The sequence below is a fragment of the Acomys minous genome, assembly GCF_964271855.1.
Source record: "Acomys minous genome assembly, chromosome: 3".
Classification (NCBI taxonomy): domain Eukaryota; kingdom Metazoa; phylum Chordata; class Mammalia; order Rodentia; family Muridae; genus Acomys; species Acomys minous.
The window spans coordinates 116,845,917-116,863,410 of NC_140485.1; the positions used below are offsets into that span (position 1 = coordinate 116,845,917).

General features: G+C 39.4%; 1 protein-coding gene across 7 annotated transcripts in view; it reads left to right on the forward strand.

The window, feature by feature from the left end:
* EYA4 (EYA transcriptional coactivator and phosphatase 4) overlaps window positions 1-17,494 on the forward strand; it is a 224,079-nt gene that overhangs the window by 99,522 nt on the left and 107,063 nt on the right. For all 7 annotated transcript variants that reach the window (XM_084775148.1, XM_084775155.1, XM_084775150.1 and 4 more), the window contains exon 3: window positions 9,461-9,510. In XM_084775148.1, coding sequence (XP_084631274.1) covers window positions 9,461-9,510 — 50 coding nt within the window. The remainder of the gene's footprint in view (window positions 1-9,460; window positions 9,511-17,494) is intronic.

Below are 17,494 nucleotides of genomic sequence, written 5' to 3' on the forward strand. Positions count from 1 at the left end.
GGAGTTTTTCTTAACCTTGTGGCCATAACATTCCACTATCTTGAAAAGGGCGTGGCTGGGTAGAAGACATTGCTAAACATTACCGAGTTTTCTCTACTTAGGGGTTGGGGATAAATTGTTTAGATTGTTTTAAAGCATCAGTCCTTAGAAACCATGTTTTCCCTTCCACAGAGGAAAGCCTACTCATAGTGGTGCTGGCATGTAAGAGTGGGGGCATTATTCTTCGCTTGCTCCTCGTGATTGCTCAGGACCATGAGCAATATCACTTCAGTTGCAGCAGAGTCAACCAGTGCGACATCACATTCATTACACAGCACTTGACAGTGTAGGCAGAATGTCCCATTTTGATTCTTTTCTTATGATACCTTTGTACCTTCCTCATGACACAGGACTTCGAAAAATAATGAGTGAACGTTAATCAAAGCCTTAAAAGAAGACAAGAAGCAGGATGGGACATGGATTTGATATTTATTGTGCATATTTGTAAGGAGAAAGCAGGTCCATATAAAAACACTTATCTGCAGTATTTATTATGTAAACTGTTAAAAATGGATGACCCAGACTTGTTTCCAAACTTGGGGGCTGGGGGGTAGGGACAAGGAGGGGGGGCTTTCCCCTGAGCATAGCACAGTGTGTTCAGGCATCTCTTGGTTCCTCTTGTGGACGTTTAAATAGTGAGTCACCTTTGCCCTGCTGGGTGACAAGGAAACAACATAGCACTGGGAGGGGTTGAAATATTTCTACATAAGTCACAGCGCATGTGGTATTTCTGGCAGATGACAAAGAACTAAGGCATAGCCGAGGAGAAAATAGATGTGGTAGGAATTTTTAAAGGCTGATACGGTTTGACATCTGGTTCCACGCTTACGGACAGTACATAAATAATTATGCTTTATTTTCCTGTGGTGTTAAACTAAGTCGTTTTTCAAACACACGCAGCAGCCTTGCAACAAACTCTCAGACAACTGGAACGTTGTTGTGATGGTTGCAGTTGATCGAGAGTTATAGACTGTAGGGCTTTTCCCCCCATTTAAACATAATTTCTCCCCAGTGTGTAATTTTGTCTAACCTCCCTCCCTAAGCCAACGCCTCTGTACAGAGCACCAGAAACAAGTACTGCAGGAGAGAAAAAACTTTCACTCCGTTATTTGTTAGCTTTCTTCCCCCACTGTTTTTTTTTAGGGGGGGGTTGGTTTTGTCTTTTTTTTCTTTTCATGTGTGTGTGTGTGTGTGTTTATATGTATGTGTATGTACCTGTTTGTGTCTATGTGTGTTCATATATGTGGGCACACATGTATGTGCAGTATGCACACACACATATATGTAACACTAGTGTTTCTAAGATTTATACTTCTTTTGTTGAAGGTTGTACTTAGAATATTCAATTGTGTTTTTGATAGAGCACTCAAAGGAAAGCATGTCAGTTTTTCTTTGACTGAAACAGATGCAGACATCCAATTACACACTAGAGATCACTGGCTATTACAATAAATGAGTGGCAATACACAAACTGGCCTTTAGTGGTGCAAGATGGGATTTGGATAAAGCCTGGTAATGAGCTTTCAAACTCCATGAGACAGACTTCAAAGATACATGTGATTAGGGCTCGAGATTTGGGTATCTCTAGAAAAAATATGCTGTATTAAAATATCTTCATATTATGTCATAAATAGATTTTTCAGAGTCTATTTTTAATTGTTATGTCTACCAATCGACAAAGTGGCATTTTCCCCCATGAAATGCCTATCAAATGTCTGTGGCTGTTTTAAAACAAACTTTTCAAAGTTCCTCATAGCAGTCTGTGTTCTGTGTTTTGAGTCATTCAAGATCAAAGAAATGAATGGTGACATTTCCTTTAAAATATCAGGTAGATCTTGTGAAGAAATGCTGACATGTTTCAGGGTTGGCCAGTCAAGATTACACTTCTCTGAGTTAATGCAGGCACAGATCTGGGAGTTCACCAGTCATATGACGTGCTTCCCAAGAAAACTGTGATGCCCAAATGACCATAGGTCATCCCAGGGACATGTGAACATCTGCTAAGCTTTAGGTTAGTATCAATTTGTATTATATTTGGAAATGCACATAGATTTTTTTTCACTGATTTAAGTAAAAGTTGAAAGGCCTTTTGGAAAACACCTATATTGTAAAATTAGGTATTGGTACTTAAATGTGTTGTATCTGTATTCATATTTTCTAATGTTGAATGTACATCTTGAGGCAGGATAAAAATGACATATTTTAATTAATACTTACTAAATTCTATGAATTAGAGGCCAGAGAAGCCCTTCAAACTCGAAAGTTGGTTATCAGTTCTCTAAAGAAAAAACAATTAACAGTAGGTCAATTGATTTAGACTATTAACTGAGAGAACACAGTTCAGCTCTTAAAGGAAGATGGGATAATTGTTAACAAATACTCTAACGTACAACCATCTCACTTTAAAATTTAACTAGCACCAACTTTTTTTTATTACGAATTAAGAAAAAGTCACAAAATCACTGTTTTTATTTCAAGAAATATAACTTTCACTCTTTCAGAACATAAAAACATTAGGGTCATTGCTGTTATGCTGTATTAGGCTACTCTTCAAAAACTTTATTCAACCCAGCCATAAAACATGCATTATAAAGTGTGTGTGTGTGTGTGTGTGTGTGTGTGTGTGTGTGCATGTGTGTGTGTGTGCACGTGTGTGTTTGTGCATGTGTGTGAGCTTGCATGAGTGAGTGTGCAATTTCTGTTTTTACAGTGTCCTCTGTGTATAATTAATTCAGTCAGATTCACACTTAGAGCATTCATATTTGAACTGGAAATGGAAGCAAAGCTTACAAGCTTAAACTGTTGCTGAGAGTAATTTGTATCTTATTCCCTTTTCTTACAAGGAGTTTTGCACTCAACAGTCTACGTTTTCATAGGTTTGGAACAGATTCTCTCCAAGGCCCCCACTTTCTCCCTCCCTGTCCCCTGTGTATCAACAATGTGTGTGTGTGTTCTTCATTAACAACACGCAAGAGTGTCATTTGTGCTTTAATCCCCATGCATGTCAGTGAATAGCTACTGCCTCATACGCCACCCACGAAGGTACAAACAGCAACTTGTCTGTCGTATTGAGAAGCTTTCACTTTTGCCATTTCTGTCTGAGATTTACAGCTGCACAACTGACCTTTAGTTTTCTCTGTAGAAGACGTTATGAGATGTAAGGTTGACTTGAGAGCCCTAAAGTTTGAAAAATGATCTTTCTAAGGTATCGTTTTTCTTTATTTCCAAAGTTATACATTATTGTTAATGTTTCAAGAACTGGAAACAGCAAGATAAAGTAAAAATAACTGTGATAATTGATTCCAGCTTTCTAAAAAAGATAATTAGTGGTGTCAAAAGTTTGTTTTTATTTATTCACTTTCTTAGGAATTGATTTTGCTTTTACTGGAAAGACTGTGAGTGCCTCAATGCACCTAGTGGTTAGAAAATGTGAAGAAAATATTTAGACTTTAAAGTGCTTGTCATAATATAAGACATTCTAGAAATTAGGATTTTTCCTAGCTATTAAAATACTGTTTGTAATATCTAATCTCACATTCTCTACAACTTATTTTATATCATTCTTATGTTATTCGTGTAAATGTATCCTAACATTTCTGAACAGTAAATTGTATTTGAAACAGGAAAATGACTTTATAAATGGTGATTGTCTAGCTAAAATAATATTGGCTGGCTTGGATTTCTCAGGCCAGTTGTTTTCTTTGTTTTCATCTGGGCTCTTGGCCCTGCTGCCATTGTTTCCTTTCTTTATTGCTCACCTGTTCCTCATGCAGCCCTTCCTGCAGACTGCCTGACCTGTGTAGACAGGCTCATGCTTGTCAAGGTTAAGGCTACTCAGCCAAAAACTGAGGCAACCACAACTTAAACTTTCTATGGCTATATGATAAAAGTAAGAGATAAAAAGGGAAAATGCTTTATCAAACCTAATATATTCAAAATATCATCTCATTTACCAACGTAAAAGCTACTGTGATATTTTTACTTTTTTTTCATAACTTAGATTTTTGAAGTCCGGTGTGTTTTTATGCCGAGATGGGTTAGTTCAGTCCAGGATGTGAGTTCTCAGCAGCCCGTGCCATGGGCTGCATGGTTTTGGTGTCCACTCTGCTGAGCTTCTGGGATCCTGTCCATCTCTGTGCATAGAAGGTATCTGGTGTTTCTAAGGCTTTCAATGATGTCTTGCTACATGAACACACTTAGTTAGGGTTTTATTGCTGCAAAGGGACACCATGTGCAAAGCAACTCTTTATAAAAAAAAATGTTTTTCCATTGGGTCTGGCTTACAGTTTCAGAGGTTCAGTACATTAGCATCATGGTTAGAAGCATGGTGGTGTGCAGGAAGATGTGGTGCTGGAGAAGGAGCTGAGAGGTCTACATCTTGATCTGAAGGCAGCTGGAGGAGAGTGTCTTCTGCAGGATGCCAGGAGAAGGCTCTGACTCCATACTGGGTGGAGCCTGAGCATAGCAAACCTCAAAGCCCACCTCCTACCTTGACAGTTTCTTCCAAGAAAGCCACATCTCCTAACAGGCCCTCTCTCTCTCTGGCCAAGCACTGAAACACATGAATCTGTGGAGGCAAAACCTATTCAAACCACCACAGGGAATGTGTTGCTTTTCACACCAGACCTTGGCTGTAATTAACAGGGTAGTGGTGGCAGTATGGTAGATGCTAGAGCTACTCAAGGTAGTTTTCTAAGACTCCTTTCTTCTTCTTTAAGTGGAATTTTGATGTTGCCAGCCCTTGCTTTTTTTTTTTTTAAAGCAGATATTTCGGTAGCCTAATTTAAAAGATGGTCTTAGAGATGGATATGTAGTAAGAAGGAGGAAATACGCTTTTCTTTGGAAAATGGCCCATGGGACTTTAATTCTAATGCGAGCAGTTTGTGACTCAAGGGTGCAGAGTTTCCATTGGATAAGATGAATAGGCACTCAGAGGAGGGACAGCAGGCTACCAAGAAGAGATTGATACCCTATGAGCATATACAGGGGGAGGTAATCCCCCTCAGGAACAGTCATAGGGGAGGGGAATAAGGGGAAAATGGGAGGGAGGGAAGAATGGGAGGATACAAGGGATGGGATAACCATTGAGATGTAATATGAATAAATTAATAAACTATATTAAAAAGATGAATAAGTGCTCAGGTCTGCTGTACAACATAGTGCCTACAGCTAACAATAGTCCGCTATACATGTAAACACTTCCCAAGAAAGAAGATTTAAAGACACGAGTAGGAGGAAAGCTTTTTTTGGAAGTGGTTGACATCTTCATAGTAGAGTATGATGGTGACATCTCAGTTATATTCTTGTCACAGACTCATCAAATTGTCATCATTAAATATGTACATGTCTTTGTATTGAAACAATATCTTGGAAAGAAAGAAAAAAGAAGGAAGGAGTGGAGGGAGGGGGAAAGAGAAGGATGGGAGGGAGGGAGGGAAGGAGGGAGAAAAGAAGGATAATTTGAAAAAATAACAACTTGCAAACGTGGAAGGAGAGGAAAAGCTTGATGTACTTTACTTCTGTTTACCGGCCAGTTAATGTTAGTGCTGGGATTTGGGCAAGTTGTTTAACTGTAATTCAGCTTTTTATTTTATCCTTCCTTTTCTCATTCCTTTTGTATGTATGTATGTATGTATGTATGTATGTATGCATGCATGCATGCATGCATCTCTCTCCATCTACCCATCTATCTACCATCTATCATCCACCTATCAACTATCTATCCATCATCTATTATGTATCAGTCAACTATCAATCATCTATTATCTATCTACTCATTTACTATCATCCACCTATTAACTAACTATCTATATCTATCACCTGTCTATCTATCACCTATCGATTCATCTATCATCTATCTACCTACTTATCTATATCTATCTACTTATCATCTACCTACCTACCTGTCATCTGTCTATGTATCTGCCTAGTTATTAATCTATCTATCTTTCTTTCTTGTTCTTTCATTGGTTACTTAGTTAGTTGAGGTTTGGAGCAAGATTCTTACTACATATGTAGCCCATGCTGCCTCTGAACTTTTGGGTACCCTATGAAAGCCAGTATTTGCACTGAAATTATGACCATGAACTTCAGCTTTATTTCTTGTCCTGCTTGTTTCCATATTGTTTGCAAACAATTCCAAAGTCAGTTGGAAATTCACTGGGGACAGAGGTGGTGCGTTCTATAACAACATGCTTGCTGTCATAATACGTGACTCAGAAGGCACAATCCAAGGAGAAGAGTGAGTCCTAAGCTAGTGAGCTGTGCACTGGACGTCTAATTCCACCATAAAGAAATGTAGTAAACTTTAGTAAACATCTAAGGTTTTTGAAGTTCCATTTAACTTTGTCTCCATTAATTAATAAATAAGATAGAGGCTGGGTATGGCTTAGTGGTGGAACACTTGCCTAGAATGCCCCAAGTTATAGGTTCTGACAATGCAACTGAGAATAAATGAATAAATAAACAAGTAGAAATTAGAAGTCATCATGAAGTAGAAAAGGCTTTAGACTTTGGTACAGCTATAGTTTTCCAAGGACAGATACAATTTTCAGATCACATTAACACTTCAGTCAACTGTGATATTCAGTCAGTTTTGCTCAGAAATGCTGGTACAGAATGTCCTTTCATCACCCCCTTGGCTCCTATTTCAGCTTGGATCTTCACTGTCCTCACTGTTGAGCTGCTGACTCACCTAATGAGCAAGCATCTACTCAGTGTTAAAGGTGCAATGTTGGCAAGGTCAATGGCATCCGTGTATGCATGGAACCTAGACCCTGTGCTCTGGTGGATGGCTTGTTTCTGCCCTTCACCATTCGCTTTGTCCCCTTTCCACCTACCTTCCAGGCCATGCCCATTCCAAATGTATCTCAGACCTCTCAGCAGTCTGCTCTGCCCAAAGGCAAACTTCTAAGTCCTCACCTGTATAGGAGCTTTGTCACGCAATGTGTCTGGCAAACCCTGTGTTAGCAAAGTATCTGCCTTGGGGTGTACAAGCTCATCGTCTGCAGCCTTTAAAGCTCAGTTCAGGGGCCAGGCCCCCTGCTTCTTTTCTCATCTCCTTTTGGCAGAGTTAGTTTGTTCCCTGAGTACCCACAATGCATTTGCTCAATTCTTATACAGTGCTTCCACACCCTAAGGGCTATGTTTCTTTTGCCTGACCATGAGCAGACCTGATACACTATTAATAATCCCTGAGGTGGAAATATAACCCGAAGAATTGTTAAAGAATAGCAAACTCCTTCTTGTAAGTTATAAGCTTGAAAACTGTGTACAAGTTATCTGTCTCATGATTGAGAGTGTGAGTCTCCAGTGATGGGTTCTAAGGCTTCTTCAGTCAGCCCCAGAGTTATGGTCTTGAGGAAAGTGGCGTCCACTTTGGTGTAACTTCTGTGTGTTCATCTGGTACCTCTCTACAGGCTCTGGTAGGGGGAAAGTGTCAATGTAATAGGAAATCGGTATCATGATCTTCTTATGTTTAGTCCTTCTTTTTCTTGGACAATGAAGCTGTCAAACACTTTATGATAAGCTTAAATACCCATTTAGTTTTTAGAAATCAAATTAGCCATTTGTGTTTCAGAAAAAAATAACTTTGTTAACCAAGTGTGTTCTTTGGTAATCTCATATGTGTGTTCTGATTAACTCCCACCCTTTCTTATCTCCACCCTTGACTTTCAACCACCCATTTAGATAGGGAGAAAAGCTGAAAAAAAAAAGTGTCATTCTCCAAGGCATTGTACAGGGGGAGCAATGTTCACTGGGTCTGCACGAGATTGGCCCTGTCAATAGTTGTGGACGGGGACAGGGCTCACAGGTCCCTAACTCTCTCTCTCTCTGCTGATTTATTGTTTACTGATATGTTCTCAGAAAGTGAGTCCTGGTCTTTATTTACACATCCACTTTGAGCCCAGGCTCCAGTGGACAGTTCCACACCCAGTGTCACACAGACAGCCCTGGAAAAGTATTCCTCTTCTTCCTTTCTTCCCGTGTGCATTTTCTCTTCTTAATTATTTTGAAGATGATTCTTCACCTCTTGGTCTCCCGGTGCTGAAGTCACCCAAGAGGACAGTACGACAGTCTCTCAGCTAGTCAGTCTTATTTTCATACAGAGAAAGGAAAACAGAGTAGAATAGAGCTGATCCATTTTGGCTTCCCTGCTAACAAAGACGACTAGGCTGAGAAATGAAGCAGGAGTGTAAGGCTTTGAGTGTTGGAGTTTTAAGTGTTCCTTCTGCGTCATCAGAGGAGGAAGGAACCAGATTGTGAGCTGGAAACCAGCAGTGTACCTTTACAGTCAAATAATGTCTTGTCAAGCAGAGCCATTTATTTCACAACATACACGGCTCAAATGTAAGCACGTTTGGCACTGAGTAGACATTTTCCCCGCTCCAGGCTACACATTTGAAGTTAAAACCCCCATGATTCTGTAGGTTGCACACAAAGCCTTTGAAATGTACATCATAATGCATGACAAGGAAATGTATGTTAGACATTCCTTATATGAACCAAAGAATTTCTGAAGAGTCTTCTGACGCAAGTACAGCATTCTTATAAGACCAGAATAACAAAGCTGGGTGTGGAGGCACCCACCTGCCGTGCCAGCATTTAGCTGGTAGAGACAGGGAGACAGCAAGTTCAAGGTCATCCTCAGCTACATAGCAAGCTCTGAGCCATTTTGGGTTCCGTGAGACTGTGTCTCAAAAGCCATCCCACATGAATCAGGCAGGCATCCATTCTTTAGGTGAAGTGTAAAGGACAACGGATTTATGATTTGCTTTACTTTAGGCGTGAACTGTATACCTCTACATGGAAGTGGATGGCAGACCTCTGGGGGGGGGGGGAATTGCTATTTTCATTCCTCACCTATATTGTGGGTTTAAGAACCTCAAAGTTAATCTGGAGTTTGCGCATGGGACTGCCAACTTGTGTGAAAAGTCCAGGAGCAGTGTTCAAACTTGATTGACATGCCAAGAATGTATAAGATTCTCAGTCAGGATTGAGACGATGGAAAATTAACGTAAGAATGATTTCACTAGCGCCATGTTTATTATTGCATGCTTTGGTCGGAGACAGAAGCCATGTCCAAAATGGTCTCAGAGGGCTGAAAATAGGGAGATTTTGTGTTCCTAACTGGGAGACTTAGTTCTTTGGTTTCTTTGTTCCCAGTTCTTCTGGTCCCTGCCTATTTTAACCAAACATTTTGCATGGTAATGGAACCTGGGAAAGTACATTTGGCAGCCGTTCCTGTGACAATAATGAAATTTGGTACCTAGTGCTGTGCGGTATTGCTGTAAAGTGTAGGGAGTATTTTATAGAGATGTTGGTGAGCAGAGCCGTAGCCACCGTGGATTTAAAGAGCGTGTGACCCTGAGTGAGGAAGCTGTATTTTCATAAGAGAATAACTAGTGTTCTTTTCCTGCAGGTAAAGAAAACGTGCCCAGAATCCGATGTTTCAGAACCTCAGAATTCCAGGTACAGTAATAAAAATCAGTACTTCATTAAGAAAAAAGACAGTTTTTGAAAACTATCAAGTTGTTGTGTTCTACACGTGATATATATCACATATGGAATATATATATATCATATATAGAATTTATATACACATATGTGTGTGATATAGAAAGAATATGCATATCTAGCAATCGACTTGTTAATCACAAAATTATTTTTTAAAAGAGCTTGGTTGAAGTCAGCTTCAAAGAATAATCCAAGCTTCTCTAGCAATACTTCAAAAATTTCCAACAGATATTATTTTGAAAAACTTAATTTTTATTCTAATACTTTCTTATAATGTATTTGTATCCAGAATTATACTTGGCAATGAATAATCATTGACTCTGTTTATTATTAAGCCTTGTACTTTTCTTTCTAATGAAAAGTGACTAGGTTTTGAGAAAACTAACAAATTTAAAAATTTTAAATTAACATTCTGTTTATTGTTTGGGGAAAATGGTAGAAAAGATTAATTGGGATTGTCAAGCCCTTCATGTAGAAGTTTAATGGTATTTAGTTGTTGTGGTTGGGCCAGATGCCCTACAGATTTGTTCTAGCCTATGCATTGTCACTGCTTTCTTTTCAAAATCCAGGATTGAATTTTAAATGGACAAGTAAAAGTATTGCGAGTACATTGGCAATAAAAGCACATGTCCTTAACATGCTAATGGTATGACTTAGTCTATGTCACTATGACTCTGCTTGTTATGACACGGGTAATAGTGTACTGTGACTTTTTTTCTGCATAGAATGGATATAGTGATTTTTCTCAGTATACCAAAGCAATACAGACCTCATTAAACTGCTAAGGCTACCATGTTTTCCTTTTGGAGAGTCAATGCACACCATAGACCATCTGTTTACCACTCAAGTCATTCTTGGATGCTATGATAGTACTTTAATTGAGTCTTCTAAATACTAAGTTATTGTATGTACTATTTTTCTTTAGATAATTTGTGGACCTATGTTATGCCACAGACTTACTTGACATCTGGTCTTTTGTCTTTAAAATTAGTCAAAATAGGATTGATATTTGTTGTGTTTCAAGGCTTTATATGGTAGATGAGTCATCACATTTTTGCCCAAAAAGCAAAGTAATCTAGAATATGTGGGAAGGAGTCTCGAGAATCTGTTCCTGGGGTACTTCCTAATAATTTCACTGCATCTGTGACTAACATAGCTATAACTTATTTTGCAGGAATTATATGTAATTAGATAACTTTTGTAAGCAACCTATGGGAAGGGGGAAAAGTTGGAAAATAACAATGAAATTACCTTTATTATCAACATTTCATGTCAAATATTTTGTACTTAATTCTATTTAGAATCTTTTGACATACAATGTTATCATTAAGTTGAACATTTTAAGTGATCAGAAAGTAATAGCAACAATTTACCCTTGGTTACAAATGGTATCACTGAGTTAGAAAAGGATCACACAAATACAAAGTTTAATGATCTTAGTCCTGGACCGTTCTTTACTATGTGGAAAATACCTGACTGTGTGCCAATGAAACTCAGTGGTAGAAGACTTCTGTGGTAGGCTCAGTGCTCTAGGTTTGAGCCCAACATTAAAAATATATATATAGTAAGGCATAAAAGGAATACTTTTGCTTTTAAGATGAGTAATTACTATTTTGTAAAAGTGCTTAAAATATGTGCTATTATTTAATATTATATACATCTCTGAGTTAAAAGGTGCTTGGCTTCCTTAGAATTCACAATTGTTTGGCATGAGTAGGCTATTTCTTTTCTTTCTTTCTTTTTTTTTTTTTACTCACTTTTTTTTTAAATAGATTTTTATTAATTTATACATATTACATCTCAGTTGTTAGCCCATCTCATTAAATTTATCTATAAAATGGGTAAATAGGGAAATCAGTTTCTATGAACTCTAAGGTTTTTAACAACTGAAAACAAATGAAAGAAACAAATCTTAGTAAAACTTAGAATGTAAAAACCTTCAGGACAACCTAGAGACATTTTCAACTCAGGGGTGCCAGACATTTTATTTATGGCTGCCATTTCTCCTGACTAATCTCTGTCCTGTTGACGCCCAGTGGCCACCAGCTTCCCTTGAAGTCTTAGGAAGTGGGAATGCCCAAACTAGCACCTAGTTAATACAGCAATGAGAGAGAGAGAGAGAGAGAGAGAGAGAGAGAGAGAGAGAGAGAGAGAGAGAGAGACAGACAGACAGACAGACAGACAGACAGAAACGGAGACAGGAGACACACACACACACACACACACACAGAGAGAGAGAGAGAGAGAGAGAGAGAGAGAGAGAGAGAGAGAGAGAGAGAGAGAGGGAGAGAGAGAGGAAGCATTATGTTCAAAGTGTGCTAGTTTCAGGTTAAATTTTAGGGTATAAGATTTGGTAATAGTATTCTGAGGATATCTAAAAGACTTGGAGTCCATATGGAACAAGGTATCACATAAAGTGTGCACTGGGGAAAACACTTCCTGACAACATGTTGCCCTACTTAGAGCCTAAAGCAAATGTACATTCATGTGCTTCGCCTGCTTTACTGAGTGTTTATTTTGGGTTAGTAACAATTAGGATAGATGCACATGGGAAATGTTTTTACAGTGGGGGAAGTAATTAAATTGCATGTGGAGACTTAGGAAGGAGTATTCTTGGAGTGATATATATGTATCAGCGAATTCCTTGTCTTGCTTGGCCTTAACTTCTCTCTTGGAAAGAAGTGCTTTGGCTGCAGATGTAAGTGGTAGATTGGGAAAAGAGAATTTATAAATGCATGCAGCGCAAAGTGAAGCAAACTTGGAATCGGTGTTACGTGTGTGTACCAAGAGCCAGACTTCAGGGACTGCACTTGCTGATTCCTTAAACCATAAACCCGATGTCACAGGGAAAAGAGTAGCATGCACTTCATAGAAAAATGTACGTTCCTTGAATACCTGCCGCTGCCATCTGTGTCGCTCGCTGTGTCCTGGGCACACTGTTCTTCTCCTGTATTCTTTTTTCCTACTTTTTAACCATAAAGTGGGTGCATGGAACAACGAACCTAATTTTTTCCCTCATGTTTCACAGTACTCTATGCTAAGCATCCTACCAGATAGACTATCTTGCAACAAATGGAAACACTATTTTTAAAGCTGTTTTTGCTCTACAGTCACGGTGTCTTCAGTTGTGTAAACTTGTGCCTCTGTTGGGTCTCTTTGAAACGATGTCATTCTTGTTAAATACAATAAGTAGCTCCTAGACTAATGATTATTGTTTAGTTTTTTGTTTTTACCAGATGTTTCCACAAATCTCTTGTTTATAAAGAAAAAACAACAAACAACACCAACAACCCCCAAAACATATTAACAAAAGTCAAAGCCTTCTACTTTCATTCCCTTTTATTCCTGGTGAAGCAAAGGAAATAATTTACCGTGTTATTTAATTGCGTTTGCCTCCAGTGTCTTAGAGGGCCGCCATGTTAAAGCAGCCCCTGTCACATCCTATAGTTCCCTGTTTTGATCTTCTGATCTGCCCCTCTCTGCCCTTTCTATTTTGAGACTCTGACTGGCAGAAGCTTTTTGCCAGGAAGAAGTCAGAGTCATAGGAGGAAATACAATTAAAACAAGGCAATTTTGTGCAGTGATTATTCTGTTATTTAAGATATAGTGGAAAGCTGGGCTGTCAAACGACCTCCAGGAAGAACGTCAGCTGCCTTCCCATGGCACCTTGGTCTCACTCAGTACCATCTCAGAAACCCACTAAAAGGATCAGAGAAGGATCATTAATACCATGTTATAGAGGAAGTGAGAGGAGAAGATATTTGTAGTGTAAAAGAAGGGGTGGAGTCCTCGGGGTCATAATGAGAGTTGATTCTATCCCACTTCATGTGTTAAAGAAATTGTTTGCTTAAAATTTAAAGACTGCCTGAGCTCAGAAAAGACCTTGGCCCCTGTCTGCTTGACCCAGCTCCTTCTAACTGTGTGTTATTGGGAGGAAGGGAAAAATGGACAACGAACTTTAAGGATGTGTTGAAATTCGTTTCAGTTTAGTCGCTATTAAGAAGCCTCAATGAGTTTATTTATTCAAGGGTCATATACTTTTCAAAGTATGTAATTCATCATATATTTAAAAAGATATATATATATTTATTTATTTATTAAACTTCTCACATATTTTTACTACAAGTCTAGCATTTCTCAAATTAATAAAATTATGCACCTACACATTTTCCACTTCACAACTAATTCTGTCTGCTGTTTTCAAATTGTAATTTATGGCAACCCTATTCTTAAAAGTTTCTTAGAACCAAAAAAAAAAAAAATAGTTAACAAAAAGACAGTTATAATGAAAGCACTTATAAACATTTTATTTATTTATCTATTTATTTTACATCCCAACCACAGTTTTTCCTCCCTCCACACCTCTTGCCCCCGCCCACCTCTCATTTTCCCTTGATTGACATCCCCTCCATTTCCTTTTCAGAAAAGAGCAGGCCTCCAAGAGACAACAGCCAGACAGGACAAAACAAGACACAATGAGACCAAGCGAAAGCTCGCATAAATAATTAAGCCATGAAGTTCTACACTTCTTTTTTTTTTTCTAATAAAGCAACTATTTCAGTGTTTCCAGAAACCTTAACTCTTTATATGGATATAATTGCCTACCTAAAAATTAAATGCTATTCTGTTTTCACAGCATGGAAAACGGGGAGGCTTTCATGAAATTGTGGGTAGGATTTATGGTGGGTAGGACTTTTACCATGTCAAACCAGCAGTCCATGTAGCAGTTCAGTCTCTAATATGTATCTAAATTCATTATTGATAGTCTGTGTTTCCTTATGTCTTGATACAGTCACGGTAACCTAAGTTTCTGTCCATAACACAATGCAGCTTTAGAGCCCCCATGCAATCCTGAAACTATTTCCAGGACATTGTTGCATTATTAGAAAACGCTGTTCTTCAGAATCCGGAAAACTCACTAATTAGGAGACAAAGCATTACACCCTTCCCACTTACTTAAGCCGCTTCTTTGACACTGTAAAGCCGACTTCCCTGGAAATGCTAGATGACTGACGGATGGATAGACCCTAAGACTGAGGTTTCATTCTCTTGTGGTTTAGTTAACTCAAGTCACAACACAGCTTAATCCCCTTCTCCCTATCTGGGGAATGTTTTGTCTCATTTCAAAGTCTGACCTCATGTGGATTCCCCTCCATTCTTTTCATTATTTTGGCTGGCATCCGCTGGAGGGTTTTTAATTCATTTTGCCTTTTCTGGCCTGTGTTGACAGATCCTTCCAGGTGTGGATGCAGCTGGAGCCAGAACGAAGATGAATGATGTGTTCCGCCTTGTGGAGCATTGTCCCCATAATAACTAGCATATCTTGACCCTTTGGTCATGGGAGCAAACTGAGCAGATTTCTTAGGAATAAAAAAAGCATCTATTAAATCCCTGGCGTCAATCCTAATTGAAGATTTAAATGTGCTTCAAAACTCAGATTTGTATGTGTCATTTCTTCTTAAATGTCCATGGAAGTGTCTGGTGATTTATCTTCGCAGGCCAGCAGAGTGTAGTACTGGCCTTGTATTTGTTGCCTTCCTTTTAGATTCAACCAGTGGTTCTCAAACTGTGGGTCGTGACCCCTTTGGGGGAGTCAAATGACCCTTTCACAGGAGTCCTGTGATACCATCAGAAAACACAGATACTTGCATTATGACCTGTAACAATAGCAAAATTATAATTATGAAGTAGTGGCTAAGATAATTTTATCATTAGAGGGTCACTATTAACAAGGCACAGCGTTAGGAGAGTCGAGAACCGCTGGACTGAACTCCTAGCGTGGCCTTTCCAAGACTAAATGAGCAGGGTTTATTTCTTGCGAAGTCTTGGATGATTCACTGGTTTTCGGTAAGACTAATCTGTAAACACACTGAAGGAGGAGGTAGTCTACAACTCAAGCCGTATTCTCGGTGTCTCAACTCACATATTGTTGCTTCGTGGTTCTCAGACTCCTGAGTTTTATGCTTAGGGCTTGGTTTTCCTTCCCTTTCTTTCCTTTTCATGTGTATTCTCTAATCAGACTCCAGACACAGCTCAGGAGACCCGCACGCTCTGCTCAGCAGAGACTGCAGTGAAAGCGCCATTGCATACAGCCGAACAGTCCCTCCTGCATGGTGACGAGACTGCAGAGGAGGCTGGAGACCCGGAAATGAGACAGATTGGACAGCTGCCTGGGTCCCTCCTTGTATTAGTTTCTCACCACTCACTGCTCAACACTGCAAATATGAGACAGTTAAAGTAGAAAAGGGGACACTAGAGTTTTGCTTATTCTGTGTTTTGTTTTCTAAGCCAGAGTATAAACTATTTGAGAACTTGAGAACGGGCTGGCTCCTTTAGAAGGTGGATGGCCAGGCGCGAGCCTTTCTGCTCATCTCTCCTCCATGCTCTCTCAGCTGCCTCGGTAGCTCTGTCTGTCTGGGTGCAAGTCACACAACCGGAATAGTGTGAGGAAAAGGCTGGCATGACACTGATCCTGGTTTTATAAGATTTTCCCAGACATTAGAACTTCTTGTTCTTGATGTGCTATACATTTTTAAGGAAATAGAATGCTACCAAAGAGGCAGCAGCATCAACACTCACAAATGTGGCCAATAGAAGCTATGAGCCCATAATCCACCAAGCGTTCAATCTACTCCTTCCCCTCCAGAATGCACAGCCTCCTACTTATCAGACACCCACATCCACATCCTTTACTTTATGTCCTCCAGTTTATGCAAAGGAAGCAGAAGTGGGCAGGTTCTTTTCGGCAAGGTACGACTCTATGACCCATCATCCATTTCGCTAGGATGGAGACATTGCATATGCCAGACATCTGTGGACCGAGCTATACAGAGCAGAGGTTGCTCAAGGCACGTCCTTAAGTGACACGACAGCCAAAGATGAATGTAGGAACTATTTTCTTCCTACATCTTCATCTGTTTCACTTTCTGAATCCACCTACACTGACCGGTTATTATTATAAGCCAGTCTCCTGCTTTAAAAAAAAAAAAACAGTCTGAATGTAAATTACTTTCTCCATTTCCTGTAATTAATCTAGTTATTAGATTGTCTGATTAATGCGCTTCATATTCTGGTTTAAATCATTTGACTCTCTGAAGGTAATTTTGTCAAAATTAATATCAAGGCTTGGACCCTATTTTTCAAACGAACCTTTAAAGACTCCCAGTGTTTGACACAAATACAAAACAGCCAAATTTTTAAATCATGGCAAGCCTTCTTATAGTTATGAGGAGGTCACCCATGGGTTTCTGATCAGGTAATATCATTATTGAATTTGTGCCTGTGGTGACAGATCAGCTGTGGCTCAGATTCTCAGAAGCAGGGATGCCAGCTTGGGAAAGGCAGTAGGTACTAATTTTTTTTTCTGGTTTAGCACATTTTATACATTGAATATGCATGTCTTTTGTCTTGAGACACACACACACACACACACACACACACACACACACACACACACACACACTGAAATCATCAATTTGACCTGAAAGAGGCATGATGAAAGATGGAGACCTCTGGCCTTCTGACAACTTGCATTATTCTCCAGCAGGGAGGAAGTGCCTGCCCTTCCCACGCATTATTAGTGCCTGGTCAGTTGCTGGAGCTAGGAGAGGGCTCTGCTTCTCTTCAGGCGGATTGTTGAACTAGATGAGGTGTCGAGCACCTCTAAGAGAACACCGCGCTGGCTGGGGATCTACTTGGAAAGCTCTGGCCACACCGCAGGCAGGCAGGGCATGGCTGGCACACTAGGAGCCCAGTGTTTAAAGTAGCAAATAGCAGGAGCACCCTACAAAGACCTAGTTCTTGTTTTTCCCACATTTTGAAAATATTTGCTAGGGATTTAATAAATGAGTTGCGGATACTTTTTTTTTTCTTGACTAATTGGTAATAACTTCACAGTAACACTCCATCTATCAAGTGCTATAAAATGGAATTATGCCCC